General features: G+C 39.5%; 1 protein-coding gene across 1 annotated transcript in view; it reads left to right on the top strand.

Moving 5' to 3' along the window:
• Nucleotides 1–17,623, top strand: part of UNC5A (unc-5 netrin receptor A) — a 1,914,539-nt gene that overhangs the window by 1,135,985 nt on the left and 760,931 nt on the right. The window contains exon 9 of the mRNA XM_044069905.1: nt 6,495–6,582. Coding sequence (XP_043925840.1) covers nt 6,495–6,582 — 88 coding nt within the window. The remainder of the gene's footprint in view (nt 1–6,494; nt 6,583–17,623) is intronic.

Genomic DNA, 17,623 nt, shown 5'->3' with positions numbered 1-17,623 from the left:
TTGATTTCATGTTGCCATTCTTACATTTTAAGAAGATATTCTGCTACATTTCTGTACCACGTCAGCATCCTTTTGCATTTGTGTTGTGATTGGTTAGGGTCAGTAAAATATAATCAGTAATTAAGGATATTTTCAATTGCTTTGATGCTCATTCATATCTATGTACATCTGAATCCCTAATAAAACATGCTAGTGGTTCAAGATATAGAATGAAAAGCAATGGTGAGAGTGGACAGTCCTAATGGGTGCCCCATTCAGACAGAAATGTTTTGACAATGTTGATGCTACTTTACATGTTATATGATCTCTATTGCCACATATATTCTGCTCAGTAGTTCTACTGAATTGCCATAGAATCGCATTTTGTTAATCCTTCAGAGGTACCCACACTCAACCCAATTGAAAGCTTTCTGTGCGTCCACAATTCTAGTCAGGAGGGGTTTATGATCAATCTGCATATTATCAACAATCATTAAGGTTATAATGGTATTATCCTATATCTGCCACCCCCTGATCCAAACTGATTAAAATGAACAAGACTTGCTAACACTTCTGACAATCTTCTAGATAACACCACCACAACCCATTATAGTCACGGTTCAGAACCAATGTCGGCCTGTAGTTGTAGAGCAACACTTTTTTGTTTTAGCCTACCCTAAAATTACTGACCTAATCACCTGCTCACAAGACAATCAAACCTCCTCACCTGTTAAGATTTAGTTCATCAGCCTAAGCCATAATGTCACTAACTTCTCTTTGTATAACTTCCATTTATCTCTCAGTACCTATCTGTGCCTTGAGAGCTCTCCAGTGCCTCTTCTGATTAAACCAGTTTGAGTTCTTCAGTAGATACATATTTCATTAGCCCTGTTACCTGCCCTTGCTGCAGCCTAGGATGCACCTGCTGCTCTACAAAACTTCTTCAGTTGCAGGTTGCTGTTATCTGGGAGCATCTCACTACTGTACAGGTATTGTCATGCTAGCTCGCTTCAATTATATGATTTACCGTTTTTTGTCTTAACCCGTTTGTAATCTCAGTGCTGTTGGAATTGTTTCAAAATGTTAAGTCACTCATCAAATATATTCATTCTTAAACTGTACTCACTTCTCAAAATATCCCTCCACTTCTATTTCAGTATTTTCAAAACTAGCTTTATCATCTTTTATTAATGTAACTCTTTTACTCTGGTATTTCCTAATATTTTGACTGCCTTAAGATGTCCCTTACTTTTAGTCCTCTGAAATACATTTTCCCAAATATTGGCCTTTTGATTAATTTTTAACTGTCTTAATACCATGATTTCCTCTTCTAAATTCAACTCTTGCTGTGGCATTTCCTGACACAGATTTCTGAATAGATAACTTTGTAATAAGCATGTCAGAAATCTACAATGCCTATACCCTAAGCATGATACAGCTAATTCGGATTACAGTATTATTGGAATGGTCAGACCACAGCATAGGTACTCAATATTGTTTTCTTTTTTTCATTTCATATGCATACCCTGTGTTATACTGCACCTGTCAAGCCTATAATAGACATATCCTACCATGTAATAGGTAAAATCCTGTGCTTCACCTTTCTCATTTGACACCTCATACACATCCAGTAATCCAAACAGCTTATAATAATTAGCAAAACACTTCTTCACTGTTGATAGAACAACCCATTAGGGTCCTCCATTAACATTAGCTGTATGGGTAACTAGGTTCTAGTCCCCTACATACATAGTGAGTCCCTGATGAAAAGCCATCAGCATGCCTATAACAGACATGACACCAATAGATCTTTTAAGACAGAATATATACTAACACTAATAGGACATAGCCCCAGTACACCATCCCTTAATCAGAGCTCATCTTCTTAGAGAGAGTTCTAAACTCTCCTTCACCTGCATAAGAAAGGATCAAACAGCAAGATTACCTCTCCCTATTTTCTGGCTGTCTCGTAGCTGGATAAAGCTGCCATTATATACCATCTGCAATGTAACTTCTAATGTTCCTGCTGTAACAGATGTGTCTTTTGTAAATCTATTATTGCTGGCTTATATTTTACAATGAAAATATCATGTTTCTTTTTACTGAATTAGATATTCCATTTACATTCCAAGAAACTGATTTGAGATTAGTCAAAACTATGATAACAACTAGCAAAAATCCATAGTCTACTTTGCCTTTTCCCATCTTCCATTGCATCCTATATAAGAAGAAAAAAAGACAAAGATAAAAAATCAATAACTTCCCCACCTAAATCTTATCTACGCATTTACAATTCAATTGTTTAACATTTCTCTGTTTATTGGTTACTTACCACCAACTGTATTTCTGTAATCAGCACTTAATAGACATGTTTTCCCATCAGAAGTATGTACTAATATTTGCAAATGTATTTATCCACTTATCTTAAAAGAAGTACAGTGGTTTCCTTAATGAAGTAACTCGACCACTTCTTTAGCTAGTATCAACATGTTCTCCATCAGTCACACCCCCAGATTACACTCATCTGAGTTTTAAGTTTTATTAATTCACCTTACCTTCAAAGGAAAACTTGAATGACAGTGAGATACAAACAAACTTGTAGCTTCTGCCATAAAATAAGTCACCAATTTGTAAGAATTTTTGGTACAGTAAAGTTCATCTATGCTTAAAGTGTCAGTTTCTTTAAAAATACTATTTACTGTTTAATTAACTCCAGCTTGGTTTTCATCATTAGGTGCACCAAGGTATACTAGCACTATTCAATGGAGGCTTCTGCTCTTATGTTTATTACCCTATCTTAATTTTACACAACATGTATAGCTAATTGCATATGCAGTTCACCTAGACCATCCTGCTAAACCTTTAACTAAATTAAATCATAAACCTGTGGAGAACCCAAACCTTACTATCTAAAAACTACTACTTAAAGTGTACACCCTTCTAAGACCCTTTAATAGTAGACAGATTGTCTTTTAAACTAGTATCAGAGAAGACCTATAAAAACTTGTTTTTTGTTTGGTAAAACAAGCTATATCAATTGGCCATTGAGTTCTCCATTAGTATGACTGGTTCAGACTTATCACATGATACTCATTGCCTGTAAAAGGCTTTCACATTTGTACTGCTGAGTTCAAGTACACTATATAACAGTTATAAATTTACAATTCCTAATTTTACCATTTCTAGTACTAGTAAAAAAAAGAAAATAATTGCATTGAGAAAATACATTAAATAGCAGTTTTTCAAAGACAGTCATACAAAATAAAAGTTAAAAGTAGGGAGATGATGGGAGAGTTAACTGCAATTAATCCACAAAAATGTCCAAAGATGCTGCTTCATTTCTTTGTTTGACAAGTTCCCTGATGTTTGTTTTTCATTGTGTAAATCATCGCACAATAGCCCAGAATGTATCTTCTGAAATGTGCTGGACTCAACTCTCTCCTGCATGGCCTTTGATGAATAATAGTAATTTCTGCAACATTCAGAAAGGTCTTTGTTCCCACAGGAAGCACTAATTTGAAATTTTCTGGATAGAAAAACTTAAATCTAAGTTTTTTTATGCCTGTGTTCTCTCATAACAGGCAAAAGGGGGCTTGTTTCCTTCTTGTTATAGGAGAGCAATTGTTGCCTCTGTAGATATTTTGATTCCTGAGTCTACATTGCTGCCCTGGTTTCCAAAGTGCCATCAATAACCATTCTCTTAAAGCAAAATAGTCTAATCTCACCAATATTGGCCTTTACATTATATTTGTTGCTCACACTTCTGGCACAAACACTTTGTGTGCCTCTTCTGCTCTTGCTTCTCTTACTGTGAGCCCTGATCAACTTGCAAAGTGCAACTGCAGAAATCTGCATTCCGTCCTTCCTTCCTCTCTACAACTCCTTCTCTTCAGATTTTGTTCTGAGAACTCCTCCTTCCATGTCAGTTCATTTCTCTGTTAGCTACTCAGCTTTTATCTTTGGTCTCTCCACCCTTTTTTCTCAAGAGGGACCTGTCCAGCTCAAGTCTCAAGATGGCATCCAAATGTTTGGTGAGCATGCCATCTACTCTGGAGTGATTTCAGATGAAGTAATCTAGTTTACTGATGGTGTTATGAAATGTTAATAGAATTTTCTCCAAGGCAGTTAATGAATCCATCTCTCCCTAGGAAGTCATGGTTTGGGACTCCCATCCAGCATTCTCAGCCATAGCCACAGTCTGACAGCAACTCAGCTTTCCGATGATTATCTTCTATTAATTTATTTTACATTTATTCTTGATTTCAGAATGAGATATCAACTCCATTTTCATTCATACAATCAGGCTAGTTGTTTTCAGGCAGAAGGGGATCCGGTGTATTCATTTTAGTTCACTTGGGGAGGACTGATGAAGAAATAGCACACCTAGTTAAAGTACCATACTCAAAGTCCCTTTAGGATTCCTTCTTATATAAATAGACTGAAGTACAACTCCAGTCTAACTTGATTTCTTTGCTACAGAGCAACCATTTCCTCTTGCTTAGTAAAAATGGAATAAGACAAATTGGCTAGATAAGCATATTTTATTTTTTTCATTTGGTATATTTTCTTTTCCTTTGACTCAGCTCATCCCTCTCATTTAGCTTGATAATCTCCCCTGTATCTCCTCCATTTCTAATGCTCCCATGCAAAATTTGTCTTCAGTGTTATGATTACTTTTCCATTTTCTCTGTATTAGTATGTTTAATATTGTACCATTACTGCACATATGTATAAGCATAATATTCAGAAATGGAATTAACATTTTTCAACTTTGTCTCATTTATCTGAAATGCCAGTTGTGTAAAAAATCTTTGATATGTGCCCCCTTTAAAAACTTGCCTTACTCGTGGAGCAATGCACTACCCCACTTAATAAACAAAAAGTATAATAAATAAATAAATAAAACAGATAAATTGCCACCTCCATTGTGGACATGCGCGCGCACACACACACACACACACACACACACACACACACACACACACACACACACACACACACACTGTGTGATTGCTTGTCTTGAACATATTTTTTCTATGGTTTCTCTTCACTTGATGGCTTAACCTCTAGCTGGATTGATAATGGCCCTCAGCAGGCAACTGTTAACATTTACTGTGAGTATAAGCAGGGCAGAAGGGAACCAACTTGGCCTTCTGTGTAAAACATCCTCAATAAAACTTCACTGATTCGCTTACATTATTTGAATTTAGTGTGAAGAATGGCACAACTGTATTCATAACTTCTAGGGGGTCCAAGAAAAGCAATAGGTTTTGCCCATAGCCACCAGTGGGGGTTCCACTTACACCATTGACTACTTGTGCATCCATCAATGCTACCATGACCAATAAAAATAGTATTACTAGATGCTGTACATCACTTTGTGCAGCTGTTGAGCAGGTGTATTGTGCCCTACCGCCATATATGTTTTAAGGCTTTGGCCCTCTACAGAATGTATTCTTGTGTGTGTGTGTGTGTGTGTGTGTGTGTGTGTGTGTGTGTGTGTGCGTGCGTGTGCGTGTGTGTGCGTGCGTGTGTGTGTGTGTGTGTGTGTGTGTGTGTGTGTGTTTGTAACAAAATTGTCAACTTTGTATCTAGTTACTTTTATTGTATATTCCTTTTCTTGCCCTCCTCTTTATGATGTGCTCTGCAGTTTAATGGTTTTGCCTGTCTACCCTCCCCTATCTGCTGTCTGTTTGCAGAAAGCTGGTTTATATACCCAATGCTTTCCCTTGCCATGAGATGTGCTTTACAGATAAACCATGCCCCTTCCTCCCCTTTCAGTCTGCATGGAAGCACCATCACCAGGTAATGTATTGCAATCTGCTCTCCTTTTTGCACGTGAAATTGAAAACCACATTCAAATGTGTAAAGATGTGCTCACTTTTATTCTTTTACAGAGGTTTCATCATGCTTCTGTAAAACAGAAATGCATAATGTTCTTAAGTACTTAGCCTTTGAAATGTGCTAATAGGTTTTGCTGAAAAGAGTGATCTGCATACAGAAATGGCTTTACATTGCAATATGCGGTAGTCCTTTCGTAGTTAGGGGAACACTTTAATTTCCCTTTGCAGCTACAGCTATCTGCAAGCAACACATACTACTTCAGAGTTTTTCTGACCTCCAAACTGAAGTAATAAAGGATGTGGAAGTCAAGCCCAGAAGTGGAAAAAACTGACTAGGTGTACATATATTTGCTCCTCCTGTATTTTTACAGTATCAATTGGAATGGATTGTGGCATTTCTATTGCTTTCAGAATTAATCTGACTTCTACAGTCCCTAGAGACATCAGGCCAGTGTTGAATCACAGAAGGGTACAGTTGCAATCCATGACCTTTGAACTGTGGTACAACAGCATTTCATAAGGAAAGGGACTTTTTCTGTAGACTACTGCTGTACACTGTACTATACCCAATGGAATACTTTAGTTTGGTGAGGATGAACTTTGGCTTTTCTCTATACACAAGAGAAAGCAATTAACTGATCATATTCTGTCACTGTCTTTTCTATGCACTAGGAATCAGCTTGCTCATCCCACCAGATGCAATTCCGCGAGGAAAAATCTATGAGATCTACCTTACTGTACAAAAGAAAGAAGATGTGAGGTACACACCATTTTTTAATTATGTGATTGTTTCTCTCATTGCGCCTTCCTGACATCATTTCTGTGTTCTGTTCTGTTTCCTTAAAATCCACAAAGTGGGTGAGAGATGCTATATGTGGTGATATTAATAGTAGAGCAGTGTCATGCATGACTGGGAACATAATGTCTTAGACAGACAAAAAGAAGTGCATGTCAGTCAAGTTTCCTTCTGCCTCCCTACTGAGGCAAGTGTCTGTTCCTACAGCACAGATTATGTGCTTCAAATAAATAGTGAAAAAATCTTGTACTGATCGAATTATAACTCAAATGACAATCCCTTAGCACATAAAAAAGTCATGTTATCAAAAGCGGACAGCTGACCTCCCAAAAGCCCACATTCACATGTAGACATTGAAAGAAGGCAAACATATACGCACGCATGTGTAGATAGATAGGTAGGTGGAGAGAGAGAGACACACACACTCAGACACACAATACACATGCATGTACACAGACACATGCAGACATAAATGTCCTTTGTGCTGCCTACACTGATGCATGTAGTTTAACAAATAGGGATGACTGAATCTGCTGCAGTGTGACCATTTTAATTCTTAACAGAAGGACAGTACCTTTCAAGGATTAAACAACTGTAACAGTTGCTGCATATGCTAAATATGCAATGGGTCTTTGACCCTCTGATGCTTGACAGTTTCTGTGCACTCAACAATGCTTTTTTTTTCTGTATTTTTTATAACGAAGGTAGGACAAACCCCCATGGAGTCATTTCCTTCCCAACAAATAAGCATGTGTTATTCCCGGATCTGCCAATATACCTAACCTTCTCCTTAATCAGGAGGAGTAAGAAGACTAAACAAAAACACAGCTTTCCAATACAATAATGAGGGCAGATTTTGTCAGATGATTTACAGACTGTTGCATTCTTAATATATGAAGAAGAAGTAAATCACGTCTTTCTTTCTGGCTGCTACCTACTGTTTACTTATTTTTTTTCCACTGCAGTTCATTTTAATGTTAAGAAATAGTGCAACTGCCTAGACTGTGAAGTGATAGCTAGTGGACCATTGCTTAAGGTTTAGGGGCATGAAGACATATAGACAACTCCCTGAAAGCAAGGCAGAAGTGAAATGGTAAAAAAGAAAAAGAAGCACCATAAATTAAACAGCTGCAAAGACAGGATCGAAGGTATGATTCCACATTCTCTAAAAACTAAAAGTGTTTTAATAAAACTAACATATATTGTCCATATAATGTGCATGAACGTGTGTGTGCGTGTGTGTGTGTGTGTGTGTGTGTGTGTGTGTGTGTGTGTGTGTGTGTGTGTGTGTGTGTGTGTGTGTGTGTGTTTGTATGATCTGAGTGGGATAATTAACATCGGCACTTAGTCATCTAACACCAAAGGGCTGATAGTTGAACTCCATGGTTTGGGAGTGGGTAGACTGTTACTATCCCCACCCAGAAAAAGTACTTTTTAAGATCACAGTTTGGCCACTTCATACAGCTCTAGATTGTGTCATTCTAAGGACATGAAGCTGGAGGAGTGTGGACAGACAACAACTACAATGCTTATTAGAGGAATGGAAAGGCTGAAGTGTGATTAAATGGTAAAATCAGTGGTGGCAGTTCTACTGGCATAGTGGACAAAGCCCTCACTGTGAATCAGGTGACCTGAGCTTAGTTAGCAACACAAGAACCTGCTGGAGCTAGTATGAGGATGATGATGTGTCCTGACTGGGGGGGAAGGAGACCAGTCTACATTGGGAAGTACCATGATTCAGCTCCCTATTGAAAAGTCAGTATTCAGCTCAGTTAGCGGCACAAGAACCTGCTGGAGGTAGTATGAGGACAATGATGTGTCCTGGCTGGGGGGAAGGAGACCAGACTATGCTGGGAGGTACTATGATTCAGCTCCTCATTGAAAAGTTGGCATTGAGCTCAGTTAGCAGCACAAGAACCTGCTGGAACTAGTTTGAGGAGAATGATGTGCCCTGACTAAGGGGAAGGAGACCAGTCTACATTGGGAGGTACTATAATTCAGCTCCCCATTGAAAAGTCGGCATTGAGCTCAGTTAGCAGCACAAGAACTTGCTAGAGCTAGTATAAGGATGCTGATGTGTCCTGACTGGGGGGAAGGAGACCAGTCTACGTTGGGGAGGTACTATGACTCGGCTCCCTATTGAAAAGTTAGCATTTTGCTCAGTTAGCAGCACAAGAACCTGCTAGAGCTAGTATGAAGATGATGATGTGCCCTGAATGGGGGGAAGGAGACCAGTCTATGTTGGGAGGTACTATGATTCAGCTCCCCATTGAAAAGTCAGCATTGAGCTCAGTTAGCAGCCCAAGAACCTGCTGAAGCTAGTATAAGGATGATGATGTGCCCTGACTGGGGGAAGGAGACCAGTCTACATTGGGAAGTACTATGATTCAGCTCCCTATTAAAATGTCAGCATGCTGAGTGCCAATAAGCCAAAAAAAAAGAAACTGAAAGCATGAGAATCTCAAAAATCACTGTTGTCCTTTAAATCTCTTTTTATAAGGGAGCAAGCTCCCCCTGTACCACCCCCACCAAACTTATATATACCAACTATGAGATCACAGTACTTCAGAAAAAAGGAATATTATGAGAAATTGCATATTGGGCTTAGTATATGTAAGTCTGCCCTTTTGGCCATTCAATCTCCACATTTTGGGACTCAATCTAGCAGGTCCTGACTATTCAAATGGTCAGTCTATGATTCCCTTTGAGAAAGGGTGCCAGACACAAAGGCAACCCTATTGTGAGCATGTGGCTTACCAAGCCACTTAGTGATAACCTCCATCTTGGGCAAGGCAGGCCACATTACCCTCCATCCAGGAATGGTGAAACCATTATCAGGAATATCCCTGATGCTGACTGGGTAATAACTTCTGTTGTTGGCTCTTTCACAAAGAACTTACAGCTGGTCATAAAACAGAATAGCTGATGGTCAAGACATAGTGGGGAGAAAAAAAGTTAAGGATAGTAGGCATTTACAGAATGAATGTATATTTTACAGATTCTTGGCATGGCTTTCTGCTCTGTGGGAAGTGGGAACTTAGGAAAGAAGGACAGAGACAGAGATAGAGAGAGAGAGAGAGAGAGGTGAAGCAGGGAAAGGAAATCACAGCTGGACAATGGAATAAACAAATCTGAGTAAGGTGGCACTTTGTTGTGGAGAAAGCAGGGGAGAGAGAGAAAGAGACCTGGGGTGTTGAAATTACCTGTGAAATTAAACTAATAGGAGACAGTTTAAGAAAGATACTCAAGGCATATTGTGATTGGTAAAAGACAGGACACTGTGACCGCGATGCATAGGAGCCCCCTATAGTTACAGGGAATATGTGATAGCCGATCTATCTTCTGTCAGCATCTTTGTTATGATCCATGCTGTGAGTGTGTGTGTGTGTGTGTGTGTGTGTGTGTGTGTGTGTGTGTGTGTGTGTGTGTGTGTGTGTGTGTGTGTGTGTGTGTGTGTGTGTGTGTGTGTGTGTGTGTGTGTGCATGTGTGGGGTATATAATCTAATATTGTATAATCACTGCTGAGAACCATATTACATTGAGAAATTACACAGGCTAAATGTTTCATTAAAAAAAAGAAAGTAATGCAATAACAAATGTTTTTGCACACCCCGCCCTGTGAAAATATGTATTTTATATATGTATACGTACCATCTCTGAGATCACACAGCAATGGGGAAAAAGAGAAACTTCCTTAGCCTTGTTGTTCACTTAATCTCGCAAACACACTGCCAACACAATGACAAAATGGGAATTAATCAAACATGCTGACAATTCCAGTTTCAGCAATACTGGTGTTTGACCAGTGTCAGAGTCCCTATATATGCACACATGTAGATAAACAGATAGATAAAGAGAAAGACAGACACACACATACACATACATAAGTAAAAAATATTTCCTCTCTGCAACAGGATTTTTTGGAAAACTTAAAATACAAAGAAACAAGCTACACACAGAATTTTGTTTTTAGTGCTTCTCTCCTTTAATAAAATCATTATGGACTTCCACAGACAAGAAAATTCACTTGGAAAATCAGCCATTAAGTAGTTAAAATGGATATAACATGATAGTAAAATAATCAATCACATTTTAAAATCTGTTGCATTAAAGCCATGTATGTATATAATTTAAAGAAACATTCTTTTGCTTATAAACAATTACAGATTTAAATCAAAGAACCCATCACTTATTTATAAAACTGAAACATCTTAATCATCATACTTATGTCTTCTGGAAGTGTATTATATTCTTATTAAACTATCCTAACACATAACTCGGGTTTTAAAGTTAAATAACCATTCAGACTAGTGGAGCTATCAGTGGCCAATTTTATTCAATCTAGTTCTTTTCCATCTAATTTTAAATCCCTCTTATCTCCCCTTGGTCCAACATCTTCAAAACAAAAATAAAGCTTTCTTAAAGTTATTCCTAATTACTTGAATGTTTTCAGAGCATACCTCTCAACTGTCCATATTTTTTGTCTGTTCTTCATAAAATTTGTGGCTTTCTGGCAAATTCACTGAGGACTGAATTCATCAAATGATTACATACATTTGACTTTCAAATGTCATGCCCTTCAAAAAATGCATACTAACACAAATCCTGTTATTCTAGCAACTTTCTAAGTTTATAAGAGCAATATTTAAAATCAGTCCCTACTTTTTGACTTTCATCCCCCATTATTTAGGCATTTTCCAGATTTTGTGATCTAAGAGGTATAGAGGTATGTTTCAGAGGGTATTGTATTCATCTCTCCTTTTTATTGCAGTCATATAATTACTTTGTGTTAATGTCTTGCACATCTTTTCCACATAAAAATGCAAATAAAAATAAGCACACATCAAGCAATAATCTATTTTACTGATTCCGTATTACAGTTTTAGTGTTCATTTTTGTCAAAAATGCAGTCAATTTTACTGTTGTAATCATGTACTCTATGCATTATAAACATGAACCACACATTCCACAAGCAAATATACCTTTTCTCATTTGAGATGTCAGATGTTTTATCAACTGTTCCATTACTATGTCCAGTGTCTCTCTCTCTCTCTCTCTCTCTCTATATATATATATATATATATATATATATATATATATATATATATATATATATATTTTTTTTTTTTTTTTATTATAAGCCTTTTTGCCATCAAATGAGATTCTGGTCTGATAGGTTCAAAACTAGTTATATCTGTTTCCAAAATGTTTATTAATATTATTTCTTAACTAAATTACTGACATATCTGTCATCTGTATTGAGTTACTAGGAATGTTCCTCATTTTGAATCCTAAAGATTCCATCTTCCACATTGAAAAGCTCAACTACAAATTAATTGTTTAGATTTTTTTAAGTAATATCCATGGTAAATAACATTAAATCATAAAGTAGCACATTTTAACCATGAAATGAGCTTCCTATTTAAGGTTGTTAGTAACTATTCTGCATTTTGCCCATTTGCTCCACAATGTTGCTTCTCAGTCCCAAAGCTTTTCTGTGTTGAGAAAAGCCTTCTAGATTATCAGTGGGAGTGGTAATCACTAGGTAGCCTATCTACCACAAAAGGTGTGGTTTCTGGCTCAGAAATTGTAGTTTATTGGCCATTTGAGCAGTTTTTTTCCATCTCCTTTAACTTTCTGGTCTAAAAGCCCGCGTTTGCGCTTTTCCCACCTTTCCTGTAACTAGTCTAGTCCAGATACAGATTTACTGTATCCACGACTGTATATAAGCTTCTGAGCCCCCAAGCCTTTCTGTTTTGTTGGGAAGCCTTCTAGCTTATCAGTGGGAGTGGTAAGCACTAGGTAGCCTATTTACCACAGGAGGAGTGGTTTCTGGCCCAGAATTTGTAGTTTATTGGCCATTTGGGCAGTTTTCCATCTCTTTCAACTTTCTGGTTTAAAAGCCAGCATTTGCGCTTGTTTCCCACCTTTCCTGTAACTAGTCTAGTCCAGATACAGATTTACTGTATACAGGACTGTTTGTAAGCTTCTGAGAGGTGCCAAAGTCTGCTCTTCAATTTTTCCCTTAGATCTGCTAGTTCTCTCCACTCCTGCACTTTTACTAGTTTATTAGTCTCGCACTTTACCATACCAGACTTCTTGTAGCAATTATTGTAGCACACAAAAGTGCTACCAGCACTAAACATTCTACAAGGAAACAGCTCTAGTACTTATTATTAATGCCCACCCCTCCAGGCATGTCTAAAGGTCAGTTCCCTCTGCTTTCGTCTATCAATGTGGTGAACTTGGGCATCCTAATGCAATGTAGCAACTGCCTCATGTACATCGATAACCCTCTCCTCTTACCTCCCAACACTCAGACTTGTGAGCGATGCACTTATATATCCAAAGTGAAAGCCACACACTCTCCAGCCAAGACCTGAATAGCTGGTCAAGAGGAGAAGGTCAACACTTGCACCACACAACATGGAACACATAGCCCTCTAGAACACACAACAGCAATGCCTTGACATAAAAACACAAACCACACACCCATCTTAGCAGAGGCTCTCAATAAAAATCTACCCAAACAGCAGAGACCTCCAAGGCAGAAATGCACTCGACCACCACAACACAACACTAATCACGAGATGCATAACTCTCCTAAACAGTGTGCCACTCAACCAAAACCCCTACGGCAACACAGCATGCCCAGCACACTAGTCATAGGTGACTCAATAGTGAGGCACACTGATGTCCCACTCACTAGGTTGAATAAGGAAAAAGTAACAGTCAGTTGCCTGTCAGGTGCCAGGATCAGCCACATAACACACACACTCAGGTCCCTCAACAAAAGGCAAAAATATGACTCTGTCATTGTACATGTGGGTGTGAATGACCTGAGACATACCTCCCTGGACGACATGAAAAGAGACATAGAGGAGCTCTCGGGTTATGTAGCCCAGGCAGGTATGACCCTAGCCCTGAGCAGCATCCTACCATCACCCAGAATGATACCACAGTACAAGCAGAAAATTATTGATTTCAACAATTGGCTAAGTTTCTGGTGTCATTCTATGAGGATCCTGTATTTGTCTGCCTGGGATGACATGATTGAGAGACCTCGATGCTTTGCCAAAGATGGCCTGCATCTGTCACCCCTGGGCTTCCGGATACTGGCCAAGGCTCTTGCCACCCCTATAGTGTCTTTTTTATGTGGTGTTCCAAAGACCAAATGAGCACAGTAACAGCTACAAACAAATGCAATCTGAGGGTCATGCTGCTCAACCCTAGAAGTCTAAATCTCAAAATGCACTCGCTCAAAGCACTCCTTAAAATGGAGAACATCAACATTTGTGCTGTGACAGAAACCTGGTTCAAGGCAGCAGAAAGCACCCCTGCACTACCAGGCTATAACTCATTCCACACCTTTCGGCCCCAGAACTTGGACCAAAGCACCAAAGCGGGGGTGTTTCCATATTCATAAAGCATGCATACACCTCGAGACTGGTAGCCCAACATAACGCATCAGAGATACTTCAGGTGCAGCTAACATTGGCTAAGACAGCAATTCAGGTCATAGCCTGTTATAGGTCCCTAACCATGTCCCAAGGCTCACAATCCACATTCCTAAGCACCCTGGAGAATATTAGGGTCCAACCTAACACTCTCATACTGGATGACTTAAACTACTCCTCCATTAACTGGGAAAACTACTCATGTACCAATACACTTGCCCAACGTTTCCTAAAATGTATTCATTCCAATGCCTTGAACCAGCTCATTCTTACTCCCACTAGAGCTAGCAATATCCTTGGTCCTACCCGGCAAAGGCAGCCACCATGAAAATCTTCCCAAAGCTAACTTTGAGCTCCTAAAAACAGAGGTGGCTAACTTCATGGCACCCATGCAAATGGAGAATAGTTGCATCACTGCCGAATCATATACCAATGCACTGTATGAACAAGTACACAAATGCATGGATCTCGCCATACCCAATAGAACTAAGACGTTCTCCTCCAAAAAAAAAAGGAAGCCAATCAGGTGGTCCCCTGCCATAAACAAACTCTACAACAGAAAGAGGAAACTGATGCAGAATAAGCTAAAATCGCAAGACTGGAAAAACTCCCCTATCAGTCTCAACAAAAAGTTGAGATCCCTCATCAAATCCTCTAAAGCTAGCTATGAAAACAGAATTGCAGCAGATAGTAAAGACAACCACAAAGCCTTCTATAGTTATGTAAAGAGTCTCCAAAGCAATACTTAGATTTGCTCTCAGCTACTGCACAATGGAACCTCCTATAACAAGCCAACAGATATTGCCATTATATTGGCTGACAGATTCAGTGCCAACTTTACCCCCCCCAAAGAACCAATCACAATACCAGTAGATTACCATGCACCCAGTATTACTGCTGCACAGGTTAAAACAGCACTGTCCAAGGCCAAGAATACAGATTCTATGGGACCTGACAATATCCCTGGCTGTGTTCTACATGAACTACAGAGTGAACTGGCACCTCACCAGTGTACCCCGTTCAATCACATCCTCACCTCAGGCTTTGTCCCTACAGAATGGTGCACTGCTACAGTCATCCCTCTCCACAAAGGAGGAGTGACTACAGACCCTGGGAACTATCACCGCATTAGCCTGACAAGTCTGATATGCAAAGCTATGGAACGCATCATCATGGGCCTAATGAACAAAGATATAGGAAATCTCCAAACTCTGGATCCCACACAGTTTGGTTTTGTGAAGGGTAGATCATGCCAGCTCAAGTTGATCGACTTCTTTCAGTCAGTCACCAGAGCTGTGGATGAAGGGAAGGTGATTCATACAGCCTACCTTAATCTGGCCAAGGCCTTTGATACCATTCCCCACTCAGGAATCATATAAAAACTCACTAAGCTAGGCATCAACCCCTATATCACTAGGTGGGCTGCAAACTGGCTCACAGATAGAACCCACAGTGTGAAAGTAGCTGACTTCAAGTCAGACTGTCGACCAGTCATGAGTGGAGTCCCACAGGGGATCAGTCCTGGGTCATCTACTGTTTGGTATCTACTTCTCAGAAGTCCAGGCCAACACGAAGGGACTCTGGCTGACAAAGTTCACAGACGATTGCAAGTTGGGAGCCACTATTAACTCAGTGATGTTGACATCCTACAGAAAGGCCTCAATGAGGCCAACGACTGGTGCCAGAACCATGGCCTTAAGCTCAATGCCAAAAAATGTGACGTCATCCCCTTTGGGAAAAACCCATTTCCCATGAATTACCACATCAGTGGTAGACCACTGAACACAGAAGGCATTATAAGAGATCTGGGAACACAGGTTGACAGCAACCACTCCTTTGACCACCACATTGCCACTGTGGTCAGAAAGTCCCTCTATGTGGCACATCTCATTACTAAGGGTTTTGCATCCAGGAAGAAAGAGGTAATTGTCTCCCTCTACTCTTCCCTCATAAGATGAATCATCAAGTACAATGCCCCATTTGGTATGTCCCTCACTAGACACCTGCAACAACTGGAAAGGCCACAAAAGTACCTCACAAAGAGGATCCTAGGCCTTAAACACTTGTCCTATATGGACAGACTCAAAAAACTCCAAATATTCTCTGTCTCATATCACCTACATAGAGGCAATCTCTGCTTGACTTACAAAGCCATGTCTGGCCCAGCTCTGTTAGAAATGCTAGATCTAAAGAAATCCCAATCCCTCCGCACTACACACTCCAGAGACCTCAACCTCATTACCATAACAAACAGAACATGCTGGAGGGACAGGTTCATAACCCAGAGACTGCCCATGCTATGGAATAGACTTCCCACACTTGTCAAGCATCTCACTGGCCCTCTTCAAGAGAAATCTTGATGAGTGGATGGGAAATAGAAAATTCACCCTGGAATCACTCCAGTGGCTCTACTCAACAGAGGCACTGGGAACTAAGGTCGGGTGATATGATGCCAGGGTAATCCTTTGGGCTAGGCTTGTAAAGGCTCCAGGGCCATTAGCCTAGCACACACCTATTAACCTATGAACCTATGAACTATGAGAGGCAATGTTTCACATTTTAATATTAAAAGTCCCAAATGAAACTTTAATTTCCAAGGAACCACAAATCTTCAAAGAGAGCCCCTGCACGACCACACAATGGCCCTCCCAACTGAGGAACTTACTTATTAGGCCACGGAGTAAATTCAGTAATAGTTTTACCAAAGTTTCCACAGTACACTAAGCCAGGAATTTTATGAACATTTTGCCTGACATCTCCACCAAGTGCGACAAACTAATAATCTAGACACACTCTGTACAAATCACTATAGTTCTAAGCAGGTATATTGCTTTTGTTCAGGGCATATAATGAGGGTAGGCTGCAAAACGCAATAAAACAAGCTTCAGATAGGCAAATAACAAAACAAACAATTTATTTTTCCTTAAAGAAACAGCAGAACTCTGCAAGAAACGACAACCAAGAAGACAAGTCTTTTTATTTGCAGGGTTCTTCTGTCACTGTCAAATGTGAAAACTCACACTTATTTGTTGGGTTTAAAACACGGTTTCACTTGTGGGCTTTCTATCAATATCTCTTCCAGAAGAAACCTAAACTGCTATTAAGTCTTTTTTAAAGATTTCTAAAACACAAATCTAAAAGTACTCCCAACTCTGGCTGTAGAAACACAAGTACTTCAAACCTGCCTTTCATAACTCAGCATCATACAGTCTCCTTCAAAATCTGCTTTGTACTGGAACTGAGCCAACACATACCTCTGCAAATTATCCTCCTTGTAATGCTGCTTTGTGGTGCTGCTTAAAGGAACATGACCCCCTCAAGTGCAAGACAGACCAGAATTATAGTAAAAGCTGAAGGCTTACAGAATAAACTTTGTACAACCCTTTCACATTGCATGCATATTCCAGTGTGTGGTGTTGTATGTACCTATACTCCCCCTCCCCTCCCCCATTTCAAACCACTAATACAATCATATCTTGCCATTCTAAACCATTGTACTTAGTTGGTAAACTGAAGTACTCCCTGCTAGTGGGGCTTGCTACTCATCA

The sequence above is a fragment of the Protopterus annectens genome, chromosome 4.part0 (genome assembly GCF_019279795.1).
Source record: "Protopterus annectens isolate FY-2018-M chromosome 4.part0, PAN1.0, whole genome shotgun sequence".
Taxonomy (NCBI): Eukaryota; Metazoa; Chordata; order Ceratodontiformes; family Protopteridae; genus Protopterus; species Protopterus annectens.
Note: the sequence above shows the minus strand (reverse complement) of the source record. Positions and strands in the feature narration are given on the sequence as shown.